At 37.4% G+C, this 21,370-nt stretch overlaps 1 protein-coding gene across 1 annotated transcript in view; it reads left to right on the top strand.

The window, feature by feature from the left end:
* The window catches only part of sli (slit guidance ligand), a 505,938-nt gene extending 484,942 nt beyond the window's left edge, over nucleotides 1-20,996 (top strand). The window contains 15 exon segments of the mRNA XM_019052519.2: nucleotides 405-476; nucleotides 1,265-1,428; nucleotides 6,855-6,999; nucleotides 7,644-7,756; nucleotides 7,759-7,789; nucleotides 8,260-8,331; nucleotides 9,431-9,502; nucleotides 9,766-9,929; nucleotides 10,729-11,313; nucleotides 11,660-11,876; nucleotides 12,282-12,799; nucleotides 13,096-13,330; nucleotides 13,796-14,019; nucleotides 14,990-15,289; nucleotides 16,231-20,996. Coding sequence (XP_018908064.2) covers nucleotides 405-476; nucleotides 1,265-1,428; nucleotides 6,855-6,999; nucleotides 7,644-7,756; nucleotides 7,759-7,789; nucleotides 8,260-8,331; nucleotides 9,431-9,502; nucleotides 9,766-9,929; nucleotides 10,729-11,313; nucleotides 11,660-11,876; nucleotides 12,282-12,799; nucleotides 13,096-13,330; nucleotides 13,796-14,019; nucleotides 14,990-15,289; nucleotides 16,231-16,457 — 3,139 coding nt within the window. The 3' untranslated portion in view covers nucleotides 16,458-20,996.
* Nucleotides 20,997-21,370: the final 374 nt, after the last annotated feature.

Genomic DNA, 21,370 nt, shown 5'->3' with positions numbered 1-21,370 from the left:
CGACGATCGGCTATGTGACCGGCACAGGAGTGCGAATAGTTATCTCACAATGCCTTGCAAATACCTGATCACCCGGCATGGGTTGTGCCCCGGTCTAGAAGTCGGAAGTCGCGTAGCTGTCTGAATACGTTTCGCCTTCAATTTTGACGATCGGCAATGTGACCGGCACAGGTGCTCGAATAGTTATCTCACTAACGCCTTGCAAATCATTTGTTCGTAAGCTTGCTTGTACACATGCTCATAAGTCATATTATTGTACCTGTGTCTGTGATGTGTTTTTTAATTTCGGCAGACTGCTAAAACATTTGAGTTTAACATAAGGAACAAAGTCACAGATTTTGATCGTGCAATAATTTGGTTTTATATTACCTACTTCTTAATGGCAATGTTTCCTCTCTTTTCAGATCCCTTTACGACAACAACATCCAATCAATGGCAGAGGGGACCTTTGACGCCATGAAGAGCATCCAAACACTGTAAGTAGCTTTCATTGTCCTTATCTTTTATCGTGTGTTTCTAATTGTTATTATTTTTTTTCTAATTTTTCTTCTGTTCTAATTGATAAAAATTGCAGTGGAATTTAATGCCTTAAAAACCAGACGTTATTGCAATATTATTAATTGCTATATTTGTGATTTTACTTTGCAAGTATGAACTTTTAAATTTAATCGAATTTTCTCTAAAAAATGATCTTTTATTAATTCAATATTTTTCGAAAGGTGCGTTTCATTAAGTAAGTTACTTTTCTGAATATCAACTCGACTTTTTGCTAAAATTCGGCCTCTTTTAATTATTGGGTCCTACTTTTGTGGCAACAACTGATGAAAAAAAAAACTTTTAAAAAACTCTTCAAATTTGAAGAGGCAGCTCGTAAAAACTGTTCAAATTTATGTTTTCTGTTATGTTTAAGTTTTTTGTTCCTGTCTCTTCTCAGGGCACTACTTAAATAAAATTACGAAAAGTACCTAAAATGTTAGTAAAAAAGTGTTTCAAACTTCTCAGAGTTTTATTAAAGGTTTTTAATCTTGAAAATAATTAGGAGAGGGGGGGAGTATAGGACAACACTCTTAAAAAAATAATAAATAAAAAATGATTATAACGCGAATTCTATACTTTAAAAAAAATCCAAAGACAATTACTTATAACAGGTTTGTGATACTTTTGATAAGTGTGATTTAGTGGCCGCACTAAAGTAGGGTGTTATTTTTGCTAACTACGCGCTATCGGAGGTGATGCAATATTTTTTTCTGATTTTTTCCCCCAGTCATTTGGCGCGAAATCCGTTCATCTGTGACTGCAACCTCCGATGGCTGGCCGAATACCTCCACCAAAACCCGATCGAAACCTCCGGCGTTCGCTGTGAATCGCCCAAGAAGATGATGCGACGCCGTATTGAAGCCCTCAGAGACGAAAAATTCAAATGTAAGGGTAAGCCCTCCACCAAAAATCAAATCTTAATAAGTATAAAATATGACTATACCTTCCTCAGCTGAGATTATCGACATTATTATTAGAGTCCACACCAAGTAAGTTTACCCACCCACGCACTTTTGGGATGAGAAGGATACGAAGATCATCCGTCTTCAGTTTAGCATTGAAATTAAATGTAAGAATCGAAATGCAGATCTTCTGTGCATTCCACAAGAGTGTTAACTTATCGGCAAGTGATGATTAATTTGTGTACCTGCGCATCGATGCTGAAGTCGGAAAATCAGTATCTCCCAGGGCCGGATTTACCTACTTGCCGCCCATGGGCCGTCTGTATTTTGCAAAGGTATTTTGCAGCCCCCTTCTCATTCGTTTTGAAACATCAATAAAAACCATCAAGTGAACGTGCCGGAGGGGGAGGCGGAGAGGTTCATAAGACGCGTTTACCTACTCGTGTTGGATACATTTTTGCGAAAGCCCTGTCAACACTATAGCAAAATTGTAAGGAAATTTGCTCCCCCATTAATAAGAAATGAGCCAAAAAATTATGAAGGAACAAACACAAATGTGGTATAATAATTTTAACTTCCGCCGCTGCGTCGCGGTGATCGCACTGTGTTTGGCGCAATGCGTGAAGTATTTCTGCAGTCTTGTAGGCGCTATACGTTTCACGCCAACCGCTCCTGACCGCACTGTGTTTGGGCAATGGGTGAAGTATTCATGCAGTCTTGTAGGCGCTAATATGTGTTAGTTCCTCTCTTAACTCGACTAATTGAAGATACTGTCTCTTGTATCATCGAAAAACGAAAAAAGTAGAAATTACTATTCTCTCAGGAAAGAGAAATTTTGTCCCCTTTTCTCATTGATAATTTTTTTTTTTCTGAATCCGATTTCTTTTATACCTACATTTAAAAAAATTGCAAAATTTGCCGCCCCTTAAATTTGCCGCCATGGGCCACGGCCCATGTGGCCACCCCCTTAATCCGGCCCTGGTATCTCCATTGCAATATTTTCAAAACCTCTGATTATGCTTTATTTTTTAAAACGAAAACTAACCAAAGTAGAAATCTTTAATGTGCTTAATGTGAATATTTTTTTATTAAAAGAAAATATTCACAGCAACTTTAAGCTAATATCTCTGTTAGTTTTCGTTAAATACGGAAAATAAAATATAAGACGATTTTCCAACAACACATTTGAAGTAGGGAAATTTTCGATTTCAGCCATCGGTACTCGGTAGGTATCATTCTTGTACATGCCTACAAATTATATAAAGCCATATTGAACTCAATGAAGCAGGTACTAAACCGAGGTAATTTACAAGTGCCAAGAGAACTTTATCAACTCTTTACCCTATTACAACAGGTAGCGGCGGTAGCGCGTCAAATTGTTGCCGCCAAAAATTCGAATTTTGCTCGTGCTGCTAGTGCTGCTCTCTTCAGCAATATCAGTGAACTTCAGTCGTCAACAAACAATTTATCAGTGTTTCATTCATTCGGCCTGTTATCAGTAACCAGTAACACGGACACAACACAAGTTCGCGAATCGCGTTTCGCACGTAACTTGATTGAAACTGTCTCCTCAAAATTCTTCTTACTTTACAGAGAGTATAGAAGGTTACTAGCCCGTATGGGGGACTGTTGTCACAGGTTTAGCAATCCTGCGGACCCCAGCTGGTAGCCCCTGCCTCAAAGGGGGCAGTGGAGATGGTCACCGGCCTCTGGGCGTATGAACCACCTGCTAGAAGGGCAGACAGGGCTCTGAGCTGAAGTGAAAGCAACCTGTCTAGGAGAGGCAACTCCGAAATCAAACCCTGGTCCTCCAGGTTGGGGGTTGAGTCATCGGGCTAACTCCCCGGTACTTGTTAAAAGTTTTACTGTTAAACGACCTAACAATACAAGCCTCGGTACCACTAGAACTAAACGGACACGTCGACAAAAATTGAGAAAACGGACAATGGTATTTGGGACGTGGAATGTCCAAGGCATTTCAAATAAGTTACCGGAAGTGATATCGGAGATTCAGAAACTTGGAGTGGATGTCGCTGTTCTTACTGAGACCAAGAAAAAAGGGCACGGGTCAGAGAATTACGGTGACTATGATCTATTCTACAGCGGCGTAGCCAAAGATCAGCGTGCTCAGCAAGGAGTAGCAATACTTTTGCGGAGAAGCCTACGTAAGTTCGTGGGCACTTGGGAGGCCGTCAACCAGCGCATTATCAAAATGAACCTTAACCTGTACGGACATAAGATCACGCTGCTCGGAGTATACGGTGTAAATGATGATGCCACTGTCGCATGTAAGGACCAATTCTTCGAAGATCTGAATGATGAAATACTGAACGTTGGTGCTGGCAGGGAAGCCATTCTTATGGGTGATTTGAACAGCAGAACGGGACGACGAGTAAACTGTAAAGTTGTTGGACCGTTTGGGGAGGATGCTGTTAATGATAACGGTGATCGGCTCATCTCAATTTGTTCTCAAACTGAGATGAAAATTTTGAATGGCTTTTTTCAACACAAAGACATCCATAAGTATACCTGGGTCCAGCCAACGCGAGGATTGAAATCCATCATCGATTATGTAATTGTAAAGCACACTACTAAGTTGAAATTGCAGCAAGTTAGAGTGTGCAGGGGACTCTCTTGCGGCAGTGATCATCATTTCCTCCGAGCAGATATAGCGTTTCCCGTTAAAGGGATTAAAGATAAAGAGCCAATGCCTGAGCAACAGCAGAGTCAGGGAACGCAAAATCATGAAGTATGGTATAACATCGAAAGTTTGGAGCACCCTAGTGTCAAGGCTCTGTATCGGAAACGCTTAGATGAGAAGCTGGGGGATGGACTCTCGGGTACCACGGAAGAGCAATATCAGTTCATCAAAGATTGTATCCACTCTGCAGCGAAAGAAGCCCTAGGTGTTCACAAAACCAGTAATAAATACCAGCATCCTTACTGGTGGGATGAAGAAATTGAAGACGAGATAAATCTTAAGAGGCAAAAACACCTTATATTTCTGTCGTCTAAAAAGACTGAAGATAAAGTTGCTTACAGGAAAGCTCAGTCTAAAGTTAGGAGCCTCATAACACGGAAGAAGAATGAAGCTTGGGAAAGCAACTGTTCTAGAATTAACACCTACCTAGGGGGGAGAAAAAGTGCTGAGAGCTGGAAGTTAATTAAAGGTTTACGTAGAGACATGAAGCGCGACATCGTTTCTCCGATATCACTTAAAAAACTGGAGGATCATTTTAAAGATCTTTTGACGGAAAGGCGCCCAGAGTTTCGAGACAACAGCACGGACAACGGAAGAATGAACAACTTGGAGATCCACACTTGTGACATAATTAAAGCGGTTAAAGAGCTAATTAATGACAAAGCACCGGGTCCTGGTGGGATTCCTGTCGAGTTGGTCAAGTACGGGACTGCCAAGCTCTTTGAGTGCCTCAGAAAACTGATGCAACAATGCATCAGGGGTGACGAGGTACCAAGGGAGTGGAAGGAGTCTTGGATCAAGGCCATCTACAAAAAGAAGGGAAGGAAGGACGACTGTAACAACTACCGGGGGCTCTCAGTGACCGGGACAATAAGCAAAGTGTACGGGAAGATACTGAAAGCGAAGATCGAGGACGAATGGCAGGATCACGAAGCAGAGGAGCAGGCTGGTTTTAGAGCTGGCAGGTCTACGATAGATCACCTCTTTGTTATTGTCCAGGTCATTGAGAAGAAAATGGCCGTAGCTCAGGAACTGCATTTAATTTTTGTGGATCTCCAGAAGGCGTATGACAGCGTGCCGTTGGTGAAACTTTGGGAGGCCTTGGAAAAATCGAATTTTAACGGGGGGTTGATTGACGCTGTTAAGCGATTTTATAAAGGGAGTTTTACCAAAGTTAAGTGCCATGGGGGGTTGTCAGCGGGATTTTATGTGACTAAGGGTTTAAAACAGGGATGTTGTTTGTCGCCAACATTATTTAAAATTTATCTCGAGTGCGTGCTAAAAGAATGGAAAAAGAAATGCTCTGGTATGGGTGTCCCCTTGGGTGATCTCGAAACTCTGTTTACTCTGTGCTTTGCTGATGACCAGGTGGTGGTTGCTCAAGATCAAGATGACGCGGAATACATGATGCGCAAGCTAGTAGAAGAGTATCGGAAGTGGGGTCTGGAAGTCAGCATATCCAAATCTGAGAAGATGACTTTTGGCGGTGATCAGCAAAGCATTGAGTTGGAGGATGGGCAGCAGATCAAAGGCTGCGAGCACTTTAAGTACTTGGGAGTGCGGTTGACCCAGGATGGAAGGACGGATCAAGCTATCAGGGAAAGGAACACCTTAGCAAGGAAGGCTATAGCGATGTTAAATGGAATCCTCTGGGATCAGCGGATTTCCAAAGATAACAAGAGGAGGATATACAACGCTGTAGTCAAAAGTATATTAACATACGGATGTGAAGTTTGGCAGCTGAAGAAACGGACACAGGATATGCTAAGAGCAACGGAGATGGATTTCTGGAGAAGGTCAGCAGGAATTTCTAGGAGAGATCGGGTCCGTAATGATAGAGTGCGTCAGATAATGGAAGTCGAAAATGACATCGTGTTCGACGTCATGACCAAACAACTTGTTTGGTATGGTCATGTCAATAGGATGACGGAAGAGAGGCTGCCAAAAAAGATGCTTGATTGGGTTCCTCCTGGGAGGAGACGTAGGGGACGCCCAGTGAGAGGTTGGCGACAGGGGGTGTTAAATGAGATAAGAGATTGTCAACTCCCTGATGACCTGTGGGAAGACCGAGCTTTGTGGCGATTAGGCGTCGCACAGCGCCAAAGAGCGCTATAAAAGCGACTCATATATATATATAGAAGGTTACTATACTCTCTGTTACTTTATCTCATAGTTAAATTGCGTATAAGTCATTTCTTATTCTTCAAATTCACATCCTAAAATATTATTCATCATGATGTACAAAACTTGTGACTTCTCAAGAAATTCTCTCACTCAATCTTTATATACTAATTCGATCTCATACAAAAGGTTTGTCTCTCTCATGCTTAAATTTTTTTAAACATTTTTATTTACCTAATTTTCTAATTAAACTAGTCTATAAGGCAGAGACACATAGCAAGCAGATTATCACTTGTTAAAGGTCTCGTATCTTATACTGGCTCAATAATTCTGTGGAAAATTCTGAACAATTCTAGCTAGTGTCAGGTAACCTACCTGGCAGGTGTGCGAATTGTAAGTCAGCTTTGAATCCATCCTCACTAATAAACTGTTTTGTAGTCAATCCGCAGTACCCAATTGGAGAAACAGTAGAATGCATTGTGAACGACTCATGTGTTGTGTTATGCCCACGCACGTTGTATATTACAAAAGTAAATTTGAAATTGCACATTTTATATTAGCTTGCATTCTAATCAAAGATTTTATCTTATCAGGCACCGAAGAACGAACCTTCCATGGGGACTGCATGATCGAGAGAGCATGCCCGACAAACTGCTCTTGCGATGGAACAATCGTTGATTGCTCTGCGAGAGGGTTGAAGGAAGTACCCAAAGACATCCCTGCCTACACCACTGAACTGTAAGTGACATACTTTAATGCTCAAGCCTTTGAACAGAGCTCTGTGACTTTTCTTTAAAATAGGAGAAGAAAGAAAGGAGGAAATTTCTGAAATCGGTGTCACAAATTACAACATTAAGTGAGGTACCTAATTCATGAATTAAATTTGGAAATTGTTCACCAAATTTTACCACAAAATCATGCTGACAATGATTTTCTCTGTTGTTTTGAAACTGAATTGACTATAAACTTCCATTTGAGTGGGTACAGATTTGCAGGCAGTAAGTATACTTACTGTGTAGGTCTTATAATCACAACATTGAACCCTTTGAGTCTGCAATCACACACTTAATGTCTCCAGAATTAGAAGAATAGTGGAAAAAAATTTTCTGCTTGAAACTCTCACAGAGTAATTTATTTAAGAGTAGTGATTTTTAAGCGTGCTCCAATGTGCAATGATCTCTAAGACGATCTACTTTAAGGCTCTCTTTATCTTTTCCTGTGATGAAGGAGTGAGCAGATGAAATTTTGAATTAAATTACTCTTGTCAATTCTGGAAATGTATCCTTAAAAAAAGTTAGTGCAGGACGCAGTTTTAAAAAGGGTATTAAATGTCTAATTTTTTTTTCTTTAATAAATTTTATCTCCTGATTTATTTTTGCCAGGCTTTTGAATGATAACAACATTGAGGTGATCAAAGCAGATGGCCTCTTTGGGCGGCTACCCCAACTCCATCGACTGGACCTAAGGAAAAATGAAATCAAATTACTGGAAGAAAATACTTTGAAGGAACTACTCTCTTATCAGAATTGTTAGTAGTCATCAGCTGATTATCTACCCATATTTTTTCATACCTTTTTCCCGGAAATATTGTATTAAGGTGATTCGTAAAGCTCAAAAGAAGTGGTCAAACTGGCATGCGATATATCGCATCGATTAGGTCAAAAATCTCGGCAGAGTTTTTACCTAAAAGATGCAATATATTGCATGTCAGTTCGACCACTTCTTTTGAGCTTGACGAATCACCTTAAAGAAGAAAAGAATAGTTCAAGAGTTAATTGCAGAACTTTGCAAATCTTTTTCAATTATAAGTAAATACAAAAAACCCAATGATAGCAGCAAAATTGCTGAAAAAAAATTGAAAGGTAGAAAATTTGTTAACAAAATCAGCTTATGTAGTGAAAAAAGATATCTCTTACATTTTACTATACAACAACAGTAAGGTATCGGTTAAGTTTGATTTGATGTTTATCGTAAATTATATTTTACTTTTTCTTTCAGAAATCTTGCTGAGAACAAGCTGACCAAAATCACAAACAAAATGTTCCAAGGTCTTCATACATTGAAAATTTTGTAAGTATTGCTTTAATTTTAAACCTGAATGAGTGTGGACCCAATGCTCTACTAGCAATAAAAAATTAGTGAAAGAAGGATTTAATTTGGATGGAGCTTTGAAGTCAATTAGTTGTCAATTTTTTCCTGTCAAAAATTCAAAGTTGGAAAAGAATATTTTGAACAAGACAGCAATCGGTAAACTGTTTTACTAACATTGAGTCGTATGGAGGAATAAAACTTCAAACCTATTTTTCTTGGTTCGAATTTGACGCAACTTATTGCAGTCTCGTTCAACTCTTTCCATTTTTTGTACTTGCTTTTTTTGAGAATCAATCTTTTAGGTACGGAGGTTTTTTGAAGTTGGAGGAATCTGAAAAGAATTTTATAGAGTAGTAGGTTTGGACCCCGATCACCATAGAACTATTTACTTTCATAAAATTATTTTAGCAATCCAGTCTTGTACTGATAGGTGTCTCTTGTCACCCCAAATTAAAATTGATTTTTCTCCCTCGGAATATCACTAATGCAAGTAAAATATCGGACGAAAATTATTTTCTTCAATTTTGCAGTTTCATTTTCTTTTTGTTTCAACTTCACCCAAATATGTGAAGTTCCGTTCTTTTTTTAAGTATGAGAATATTCTAAACCCTTATGATGTTTTTTTGGCCCCAAAAAAATGGTATCTTGTCATTTGGAGTCAATGAACATCCTCTTATCATTGACTCTGAGCAACTAGACAAGGTCTGATTTAGAAAAAAATTTCCCATGTTTTCTCCTTAACATTTTATGTAGAAAACAATTTACACAATTCGAAGTTCAGAAAGCAACTCCTGAACAAAATACCAACAAGTATTTTGAACCGAGATTCAATCAGGTTTAGATTATACAAATGATTTCATTTGTATGTTTTCCATTTATCCAATGATGACAGTAAACACTTGCATCTTGTTCAGGAATTGATTTCCAGACTTTCTGTCATGTGATTGGTTTACCTCATGAAATTCTGAAGTGAATATATGTTACATCGTGCTTTTATTCTCATCTTGTCTAGTGGTCTATTCCTCACTTCATCTAGCCGAACCTTGCTAAACTTAATTTGTCTTGCGTGTGTTTTCAGATCCCTGAATGACAATTTGATAACATGCGTCATGCCTGGATCCTTTGATATCTTGAACGAACTTCATACATTGTAAGTTTCCTATTCTTCAAAATCTTAATTCTCACTGTGTTTCTTATTAGGGTTTTATCATTGACTTTCCCAAATTGTAAAATTATTGGTATTCTCTTTCATCAGAGAGCAATAAGGTGCATGGCCTTTAATTTCAGGAATGATTTTGGCTCGACAAATGAAATGCAAGCAAAAATTTAAAGAATGTACTTCATTTGTATGAATGTGTATGGATAGTCAAATGCTGCAAAATGAGGTCTCAGATTATTTTTATTTCTTTTCAGAAACTTGAAATCCAATCCATTCCAATGTAACTGTCACCTTGGATGGTTCCCTGAATGGCTGAAACGAAGGAAGTTGACTGCTGGCAGTCCAAACTGCGGTGGACCAGCCAGATTGAAAGATACCCCAATTCATGAGATTCCACCACATGAATTCAAGTGCACAAGTGAGTAACCAGTTTTATTGTTGAATGGCACTGGTTTCGGTGTTTCAATTTTCAACAGGAATTTATGTTCACAAGACATTGATATTTCAACATTCGTCCCATGCTGGGACCAAAGATACAGCACTCAAGGCAAGAGAGTCAACGAACAAAAGCAGCTTATTGTTTGTGAAAGGAAGCATTCTTGACGAATCATTGCGCTGCCTTTGTTTGCCAACTTGTGCAATGGATTAGCTGTACCTTAAATTATAAGACCAAAGACATAGCTACACAGTCAGCCCAAAACGAAAACAGTAGAAAGAAATCAAGGGAAACAGCAGAAACAAGGCTAATAATATAAAAATAAACAGGACATTTTGGTGTCTCACAACACCTTTATCAACCGCTAAAAACAATACGGAAACCATCACCATGTAATGCCGTGCTGGTTTCCGTTGATTTTAATTTCTTTTTTATTTGTATACTTTACTATTTTTAGTGGTTGATAATGGTATTGTGAGACGCTGAAACGTCCCGAGTAATTTTATGTATTTTAGTCTTGTTTCCACTGTTTTCCTTGTTTAAATTATAAGTAACCATTGTGGGTGAAAATAGAAAATACTTTCCATTTCAGTTTACATGAAACTTTCAGTTGCCTAATACATCCTAAATCTTCTGGATAACTGAATTGTAGAGACCATAGTTTTGTACACACGTGATTGTGAAATGCTTGGTCTCTAAGAAATGTTAGCACTTTTTTATTTTAATACTTTTATGTTTCCTGCCCGTTTTTTGTTACTCAGATTTGCTTTCAATTTTCTAGGCGATCAAGATCAAGGTTGCTTAGGAGAAAATTACTGCCCATCGAAATGCACATGCACAGGAACCGTCGTCCGATGCAGCCAATCGAAACTTACCGAAATCCCTCGTGGAATACCTGCCGAAACTTCAGAACTATACCTAGACGTGAATGAAATCACATCAATTCAAGCTGACCGTCTGAGGCACCTGAAATCCTTAACACGATTGGACTTGAGCTACAACAAAATCACAGTTCTGGCAAACAATACTTTCCAACACTTGTCAAAGCTGTCGACCCTGATCGTCAGCTACAACAAGCTCCAATGCATTGAAAAGAACGCTCTTGCTGGACTGAAATCTTTGAGAATCATTTCTCTGCATGAGAATAATTTATCCATGATTCCTGATGGCGCTTTTGCCGATTTGATGAGTGTCACTCATTTAGCGTTGGGAGCCAATCCGTTATACTGTGATTGCAACTTAGGGTGGCTGGCAGAATGGGTGAAACGAGATTTTGTAGAACCTGGGATTGCAAGATGCACGGGTCCAATCAACATGCGTGACAAGTTGCTCTTATCCACTCCGACACATCTTTTCACTTGTGATGGTATGATTATTTTTTCCAGGCATTATTATTTCTTTCACACCAATGACATTTATACTGGGAGCTAACTAATTCAGAGGGAAGCTCTTTTTCAATCGCCGTAGTTTTCATTTTATAGTTAAAGAAAAAAGCATTTCTGATGAGAATGAATGACAAGTTATTTAGTCTGTTAATCTGAAAATTTAAGAAGCTACTAGAACTTACCTTAACTTACTCAACTTACTTTTTACAGGCAGTCTTTCTCGAGTCCATAAGTAAGGCACCAAGGTAAATTTCAAATGAAAACTGTCGATAATTCTTTCTTTCCACTCTCTAGGTTACATCAACATTTATTTTTCATTTTTCCTAGGTCCAGTCAGTGATGAGATCCTATCAAAATGTGATGCATGCTACACAAAACCTTGCAGCAACAATGGTGTGTGCGAAGCCCTACCGGAGAGACAGTTCAATTGTCGGTGCGCTCCTGGTTTCCACGGAAAGCTGTGTGAACATACAATTGATGCATGCTACGGCAACCCTTGTCGAAACTCTGGAACTTGCAAACTTTTGGAAGAAGGAAGATTTAGGTAATTTTCTTACTCTTAACTGTTATTTTAATAATTTAAGCATTTTCTGCAAAGAAAACTTTGAATTATCAATAACCTAAGGTAGGACTTATCCAATTCTCCAAAGAGAGGAACAGAATTTAATTTCAAGGCTGAAAATTCAACCTAAATAATTTAATTTTGTACAAAAGTATAAATGTGCAATTTCTGTCCAAATTTCGCCGTTTTTTTACTTTTTTGGGCGGCAAATTAGGAAAAAATCAATGAACTTTTCAATCATAAATGCCTAACAATTCAGTTTGTGAAAGGAAATTTTTCAATTTGGAAATGTAGTTACATTTTTACAAGCTGGAAAACAACTACTTGTTTCTTGTATTCTTAAATTAATTCTATACTTATTTATTTCTAATTATTTTGTCATCGTAGTTGCGAGTGTGCACCTGGCTTCACTGGCGCTCGCTGCGAAAGCAACATTGACGACTGCTTGAAACACCAATGCAAAAACAACGCAACCTGCATCGATTTGATCCAAGCGTACGAGTGTCGCTGCTCTCCAGGCTACATGGGAACGTACTGTGAAACGAAGATCCCATTCTGCACGAAAGAGTACAATCCCTGCCACAATGGAGCTAAGTGCATCAATCACTTCACGCACTACTCCTGCGAATGTGCTCCAGGATTCTCAGGCGAGAACTGCACAATCAATAACGATGATTGTCAAAACCACATGTGCCAGAATGGTGGCACTTGTGTTGATGGAGTGAACGATTACACTTGCACCTGTCCCGGGGACTATGCCGGAAAATTTTGCGAGATATCACCTATGGTTGCCATGCTCTATCCACAAACATCGCCTTGTCAGCATCACGAGTGCAAGAACGGTATCTGCTTCCAACCGCAGGGATCATCGGACTATTCTTGTAAATGTGCTCCTGGTTACTCAGGTACGTCTTTTATTTTTTACCCTCTACCTCTAAAAAATAACAAGTATTTTTTTATCTCTCTCAACATAAGAAAAATCATTAATTTCATCATTAAAATCATTAATGTTGCATTTTACCAACTTTTTTTGCCAAAAATAAGCGCTAGCAAAAATATTCCTCACAGCAATACAAGCAACACAAAAGAAACAAGGTTTAAAAGTTGCAATCTATAGAATTGGCTTATTGTATATTTAGAATAAGAATGTATGAACAGTTTTAACATTGTTTTACTTCACGTGTGATTTCCTTCTCAACAGGAAAACGATGCGAATATCTGACCAGTCTGAGCTTCATCCATAGTTCATCTTTCGTTGAAATGGAACCGTTAAGAACAAAACCAGAAGCCAATGTTACTGTCGTCTTCTCCACAACACAAGAAAACGGTGTCTTGCTGTATGATGGCCAGTCAGAACATTTGGCTGTTGAATTATTCAATGGCAGGATTCGAGTGAGCTATGATGTTGGAAATTATCCGGTTTCAACCATGTACAGGTAACCTTGTCTTTTCTCTCATCTAAGAGCCATCAATTTTCTGTTCAAATGCATCTCAAATATGAACAAAGAAAATATCGTAAATTTATTTTGCCGCATATTTACTGAGTGTATGATGAGTATAAGGATTTACCTAGTCAAAGAAGTAAAAAACAAAAAATAAAATATAAAATATTAATAATAATCAGGCAAAATTTTCTAAATTGCATCTGAGTTTGGCGTCTTAGTTCCAACTTCAGTAGTTATTTCTGATTTTATCCAGCAAAATATTGTTCAATAAAGTTGCAAAATTATTTAGTTTTTCAATGCAGAATGGAAAGCAAAGTAAATTAACATTTTTAATGCGTCTGAACTGTGCATATCAAGTTTTAGTAAGAAAGGCCTCAGAGTTGCTATTGTTTTTTTTTTTTACATTTTATTTGATTTATTAGATCAAAAATTAATAGAATTTATGTCTTTTTTCAGTTTTGAAACTCTGACTGATGGAAAATATCATGTTGTCGAATTAATTGCCATCAAAAAGAACTTTACCTTGCGAGTTGATCATGGAATTGCTCGCTCTATCATCAATGAAGGCTCTAGAGACTACCTGCGCCTGACGACGCCTCTCTTCCTTGGTGGAGTGCCAGCTGAAGTTGGTCAAGAGGCATTCTCACATTGGCATTTACGCAATGCAACAAGCTTTAACGGTAATTTCTCTAGTTTTTAGCAGTAGTTACAGTAGATAATTCTGATATGACTTGGGGCCAAATTTTCAGAACCCGAAAAATATGCCTCAATGGGAGATATTACTCTATCTTCAATTTGTTCTCTATATTTTCCAAACGCCCATTGAATCGGCACATGCAAAAATGTCCGATGTCCAATGCAGTGTTTCAGAATTTGAGTGAACGATCTCGTTGTAACTTTAAGACACAAAATGGTGTAAGACGTTAGGAATGTAGAATAATGCTATAAATAATCCCTAAGTACAATTAAACGTTTGCAAAAGAGATCGATCTTATTCATCACTGTCGTGGGGAAAAAGAAACTACTGCAATTATGAAAACCCTGTATTGGACAATGGACGTTTTTGCATGAGTCGATTGAATTGTTAAATCAATCATTTTGTAGAATGTCCAGACAAATTACCACTTATTTTCTCTGAACTAGGAGTTGTGCATCTTCTGCTATTTGGTGAGATGGTGCTCTTAATGTGTAGGTACACATCTTTTGTTGAATTCTGGATCATCTTAGAAGTGAATCAATGATCTTTAGCACTAAAATGGGCACTTAACTCAAAATTTTGAAATATTTCTCAAAATAAATGGTATTTATAATTTCGCAAATAAAAAATTAATAAGAGCGCATTGATCCGAAAATTCAAGAAAAATTAATAGTGTGACCAATTTTTGTGTCTGAAATATTGAGAAATTTTGCTTTAGCCTTTGTCAAACATTTGCAAAAATTAGGAGTTTGCAAGGTTTGACCAACTGCCAAGGCATTCAACAAAATACGAGGTTGGACCATCAGTCCTTGGCATAAATTAGGTTTTTATCGAGAAAAATTTCATTTTTTAATGTATTACTATAATCAAGAGGAATACGGGGTAAGAGATAATTTTTTTTTTTACCGTTGTCCAATAAACTGCAAAATCTAATTTCTTTCAAATTGTTCTAGGCTGCATGAAAGAAATCTGGATCAATCACAAGTTGGTCGACTTCACGAACGCAGCACGGCAGCAGAAGGTGACGCCAGGCTGCTCTTTGGTCCAGGATGAGGAACAGATGGTCGAAGAAGAGGGTGAGCGGCCAATAGAGCGCAAATTAACAGATGTCGAATCCAAGCTGGACGTTGGCATGAATGTGGACCCGTGTCTGAGCAACAAGTGTCAGAAGGGCTCCAAGTGTATCCCCAATGAAATGGGTGACTATACTTGCAAGTGCATGCCAGGCTTCACTGGCAAGTATTGTGATCAAGGTCAGTTTCATTTTTTTGGCACTTAGTTCAGGCTATTTTCCTCAAACATAAATGCAAGACTAAACGTAGATCAGCTGGCATTTCTAAAAAGGGTAACATGTGGAATAGAACAGCACAGGAGATCACGGATGCCAAACAGATTGTTGTTCATGACATTATGACAAAACAATTAGGTACTGTCTAGAGAAAGGCCAATGACAGGTCCCAGAAAAAGGTCCTAGATTGAGTTACTCTCCTGGGGAAAGGTGTAGAGGGTGCACAATGAAAGGGTGAAGAAATAGTACGCAATCCAAAATGCTGCCATGGTTTAATAGAAAACAGTTGCGGTCAAGTGTCATTAATTGCCAGAGAATTCCATAAATGGACAAATAAGCGTGTGAGCGATATTTTAGCCAAATCTATGAGACAATTATGAACATTGCAGTGTAAAACCACTAGCCAAACGTTCTCGATATTTCCTTTGATTTGTTAATTAGTATTGCAGTAGGGATAGAAATGTTTGAATACTCTGTCTTAAAAAGCACTCTTCTCAAAAATTTGAAATTTTTTGGGAAGTAACATTTTTTAAGTTTAATACCTATAGGTATGTCAAGAGTATCTTTCTTCAAAAATGTCGACTTTAAAGTAAAATAATTTAATTCTATTCCAGCAGTTGATTTCTAAAAAAAAGAAAAAGAAAACACCTGCATTTTCAATCTGTGATTGTGTAATCTTTAGAATCATTGTTTGCTAGCGTTTGTCTCATGGGCAACAATTTGAAATGATCTAAATTTCTCTAGTCCCTCTTACTCTTCCTATCTTCTATCTTTGATTCCTCACAGTTGCTGCCAATCAGGCCGTATTCATTTAATGCAATTAAATATATATTTAGATCTGTTTAGTATGTTTTCTTCTTCTCTCAGCGTCCTTTATCTCATGTTTTTATCTTCTTTTTTTCTCAGCTCCATCTTGCAACAAAGTGCAAACCAAAGAGTATTACACTGAGAACGGATGCCGATCACGGAAGCCCCTCAAGATGGCCAAGTGCGATGGTTCCTGCGGCTCCAGTTGTTGTCGTCCACGGAAAACCAAGCGACGCAAAGTTCGCCTCGTGTGTAACGACGGAACGCGCTACACCAGAGAAGTGGAAATAATCCGAAAGTGCGCGTGTACAAAGAAATGTTACTGACTATCAGGCCCCTCCGAGAAACAACCCCAATCCACCGAAATTAAAAGTGAATCGAATAGTTCTGTGCTCCAAATCGCGCTGCCCCATGTGATCGTCGAAAGCCCTTGTGTGAGTGCGCCACGCTACTCGGTCGCAGTATACGCATCTGCAATCCTCGATTATTTTATTTATTTTGTACATATTTCGCTGTTTAGTCACTTGTTCATCGTAGTCATCTGGTCTGTCTGCATTGGTCTGTATCTGCTCCTGCCATAGCATACGTGCCATCGACTCTGTCCCAGGGTCGAACCATTCAGGCTGCGGGGAAAGCATTTTTATCTCAGGGTAACATTGTTTCTTAATGCCAACATCTATCCTTCAGCAAAAACCGTGCTTTCCACTAGACATTTCTCCTATCAAGAAAGAATCAAAAGTATATTTTGTAGCACGTAATATTTTCTTCTTTGAAATTGGGTTCTCTTGAAACTAATTAAATCACCAAACCAATTTTTGGTAAACTTGTAATCTTCGTAAGAAAGAACAGTGAATTTACATGAAATTACCGTAAAATGTTTGAATTGTTCTATGTTTGACAAGCATTTAAAACATTGCAGGAATACCTATCAGGTTTTTTCAAGGCTGCCTCAAAGTAAATTGAAAAACATTTTTGCTACTTTTATGGGAGAGTAGACTAAAAGAAATATTTCAGTCATCTCGCAAGTTTCAGATCTCATTTAGGTGTGTAAAATTTTTTGGTTCCTCCAAGCTCAGGAAATAAAGTTAGAAACCAAAATTTCAAAGCAGTTTATCTATCGCAATGCAAGTATAAGAGAACGCAGCTACTCGCCTCTCGATCAACAATGAAAACTAGCGCCCTAGCATTTATTTTAGGAGCCAAATGAAGATCAAAGCTATCCAAAATGGGCGGACTAGCTTTGTGCATAATTTTGTGAGATTTTAAAAACTGACTCTTGTCCAACCGACTATTTTTGTACCACTGGAATTCCTTTTTCCTTAACTTACAGCCCCTCCTAGGAGAAAGTAGCGCTAAAAAATTGGAAAAAAAATTCAAAATTTTTACGTTCCTAGAGTTCTGGAACATCAGCCTTTCCTCAGTTTGACAGCACTAGGGTTTGTTTTCTTTTCAGTGATTTCATCATTCTCATTTGGAAATAGTTACTCTCTGAAAAAATGCTTTCTCCTGGTCCGTTGTGTTGATCTTGGGTGCCTTCTTGCAAATGAAGGTTTCCTCATAGACCTAGCAATGTGTAACTTTTTAAGCTACGTCTTTAACTCGAGCAAAATTTCTCTGCTCGATAATCACACTTTCCGAGAGTTTCTAAGAACTTTTCAAAAAAAGAACGGACAAGTTCAGATTCAAGGTTTTTGATTTAGACCACTTTTTAATTGTCTCATAAATCTGTTTTCATAGTATGGATCTTTTAGACTAACTCAACTAGATTTATTTTCAAGTTGGATCTTTTAGATTGACTGACCTAGATTTATTTTCAAGTGCCATTGAACTTAAAATTATCAATTGACTACTGCCATCTCTTGTATTTCAAACTTTCGACTGATTCTAATGGTTTTTTTCCCTTGATTTTGTTATTCAGTTTTTATAAAACGCCATTGATTATTATGATCTGCATTTTGTCGGAAAAGTTCTTAAGAATCTCCTCAAGTTCTACCTCATCTCTCCAGAGTTTTCCAAACTAGATTCTCAAATCATAACATATTCACTATACTCATCCATAATTTTTTTTTCTACTTTTAGATGTAATCCATAATGATTTGCGTCAAAATCAATATACGTTTTTACACTTTCAACTTTTTCATCAAACCAAGTCTTGCTTGAGCTTTTGTTGATTTCAACTTTTAAATGGACAGTGATAATTTTCAGCTTTTACTTTTTATGTTGGCAAGCATTTATTTTATGATCTTTTTACATGGACGATTTCCTTACAGTTTTTAATTCATGTTAACATACTTCTCTAAAAAGATTGGATTAATGAGACAAGCTTTCAGTCTAAAGTAAGAGGAATGAAATTCCTCCCTTTTTGTCGTACTGCATTTTGTCACTTTCCCCCGAATTGATACAAGCGCCATTTACGATGAGGCATTATGTTGCCTGACTTCTAAAACTAATGAACAGAATTACTTGCAAATTTATCTACCCAATATTTGTTTTGTCATCAAAATTATTTTCTGTAATTTTCATGAAAGAATGTGTACAATTTAAAGAAAAAATAAAAATTTAGGGATGTCTAGCAACATAGCGTCAAAGCTTAAATGGTGCTTGGGATACTTTGGTCGGAAAGTAATGCTTTATTCAACGAAACAGAAGATAATTTTGAGTTCTTTGAATAATGTCGGGGGTTTTCCAGCTCTTTTTAGTAGTTTATTTTACAATGATTTTTGATGCATGAGTCTGATGGGAGACCCATAGAAGCGGAGGAAAAAAAAACAAACCCTATTTCGCTCCGGAGAACAATTTTTCATCCGAAATTTTAGAGAGAGACAAGTGACTTTCAGAAGTTTTTTTTGTATATACCTGTTATTAATTTGGTTGTTTGATAATTCTTTTCCATTAATTTGTCAAGAGTTTATTGGAGATGCTGGCGTGTTTCTCAGGCGATAAGTTGTATGGAGGGGCCTTCCTATTGATTTTGTTTCCTTTCAGAAGTTTAATTGTTTTGAAGTCTCACGGAAGAGAGACCGGAACTGTGTATGGTTTTCTCCTTTTTGTATTTTTTTATTTATTTGTTTGTTTCTTTATTTCCTAAGTATATATTGTAATTATTTCTTATCAACTCACATTTCTATGTTGCTCTCTTTTTAGGAACCCCAATTCTCATCGTTGGCAGATCGTATTTTTAAAGTTAGGATGTTCAAATCTTTGTTTACGATTTCATCTCTTAAAATTTGAAAATGCAATGAGACATTGGCATGTTCAGTATGCATGTATAAAGAGATATCGAATGATGGTAGGCAATATTACTTCAAGTCATCAAAATTAATTGACACATCCAGAACTTAATAAGAGGTTTTCGGATCAAAGATATTTACAACATAATCCAGTGGTGAAATAGTTTCAATCATCATGTAAGTAACAAACAATACTTAGATTGTCTCTACTTAAGATTGATCATACAATTATATTTCTCTTCACAAACCAAAAAGAGAAAAATGAGCCCTATTTCAAAACAAAGAAATCAAAAGACTTAGATGATTGATGTTTCTTTGAGCAATTATTAATCAAGCAAATCAGTATTTCTTTTTTATTTTCTTCTAAGTTTGTATGTTTACAGCATATTCTGATGTATTTATAGAAGCAAAGTCTGATTTCTACTTACACTGAAAAATCTATATAAATCCCAACTATTTTTCATGATTAGAATTCAGCTATTTTACCAACCTATCAATTGTATGGATTTAACAAGACTGATAATGAGATAGCTGCTCAGAGGGGAAAGGGCGGGCACCTGGACTCTACTTCAGAATCCACGCCGCTACCATTTAATATGAATTAAGAGCCTTTCAACACTAGTTAGCATGGTTTCATGGCTTAAAAGTAGCTATAAGCTGCTTCTCGCAGGCCTCAAATCCGAAAATGAATTTGGAAAAAATGCATACCTCCCCTTCAACTTTAGTGAATGATCCCCTACATCCCTCCCCTCATCACTTCAAAATAGACTCAGACACTCAGACATAGCTAAGATTTAAAAAAAAAAAAAATAAATAAAAAAAGACTCCATGGTATGTTTAAAAACAGAGAGGCTGCAAAATTTTTCTCAACATACCTTTGAAAAGGATCTTGAAGGGTTAGTTTTATCTCAAAATCTATCAGTATTTAAGTAAAAAAAAAAAAAATAATAACTCTTACTCAGGGGGAGTAGAGCTTCTGCCAAATAGGCGTATCAGTCAACTTCTTATTACTGCAGTCAATACAGAAAATGAAGTACTCTCCGAAAAAACTGGACAAATAGCGAGGAAATTTCCCAGTCAATGACTTAAAGTAAAAACTGTTATCCTCGCGCTTCTGTCATCATTTTTGGGGGAGGGGTGAAAGTATCCCTTTTTTCCGTGGCTGACCATTGATACCTGTAAATATGCACATAATAACTTTTAGCTTTTAAATTTTCACCTTAACCTGACCTCGCCCATTTTTGCGAGGGTGTGGTCATTAAATATCAAGCTTTCAAATTCTCGTTTCGCTATGCGAATTGAAGACTTTTTGGAGTTGTAGAATTAATCTTACCCTAGTCCTTCAACACTAAAATGGAGTTTTTCCTGAGAATTTCAGGGATTCTTGTTCATAAACGTCAGTTTTTGTTTCAGTCTCTCACAAAATACTCAAATGCTGCATCCATCTTGTATTTGTTTTTTTGTGGATTTATTTCCGTATCTCATCTCATTATATAAAGACTCACTTAAGGACTATAACCAAGTTGTTTAATTTAGATCCCTATTTCTGTACATACCATACCATAAGATCAACTATCTAACTTATTTTGTAAAGTGTTTTTAGAATAAGAATAAACACTAGTGTCTGAAACTGTCCTTTGTCTTTTATCACAATAATCCCTTCAAAAAATAATCATAATGTCTTGTTGACGGATTTGCTGTAGACAAGGTAACTTTCGTCAGAATCGCTCAAATTTTTTAATGGCTTGCTCTTTGTCTGTATGAAGGTTGGCTTTGAATTTGGGCTCATGGGCATTCACTGTTCACCGATAATAGGTCATTAATGTAAGTGCTTCCCTTACGCTGTTTTTGACTTAGCAGGCTTTTTGTATTTCCGCTCTGAGAGAGAGAAAGGAGTAAAAAAGAGAGGGAAAAGGAAAAGAGAAGAAGACAAAAAGAATGAGAAGAAAGAGAAAGAAGAAGAGGAAACAGGGAAGAGAGGAAAACCATGAGACATAACCATGTTGCGT

The sequence above is a fragment of the Bemisia tabaci genome, chromosome 10, assembly GCF_918797505.1.
Source record: "Bemisia tabaci chromosome 10, PGI_BMITA_v3".
NCBI lineage: Eukaryota > Metazoa > Arthropoda > Insecta > Hemiptera > Aleyrodidae > Bemisia > Bemisia tabaci.
The sequence above is the reverse complement of the archived record's forward strand: the minus strand, read 5'-3'. Positions and strand labels throughout refer to the sequence as shown.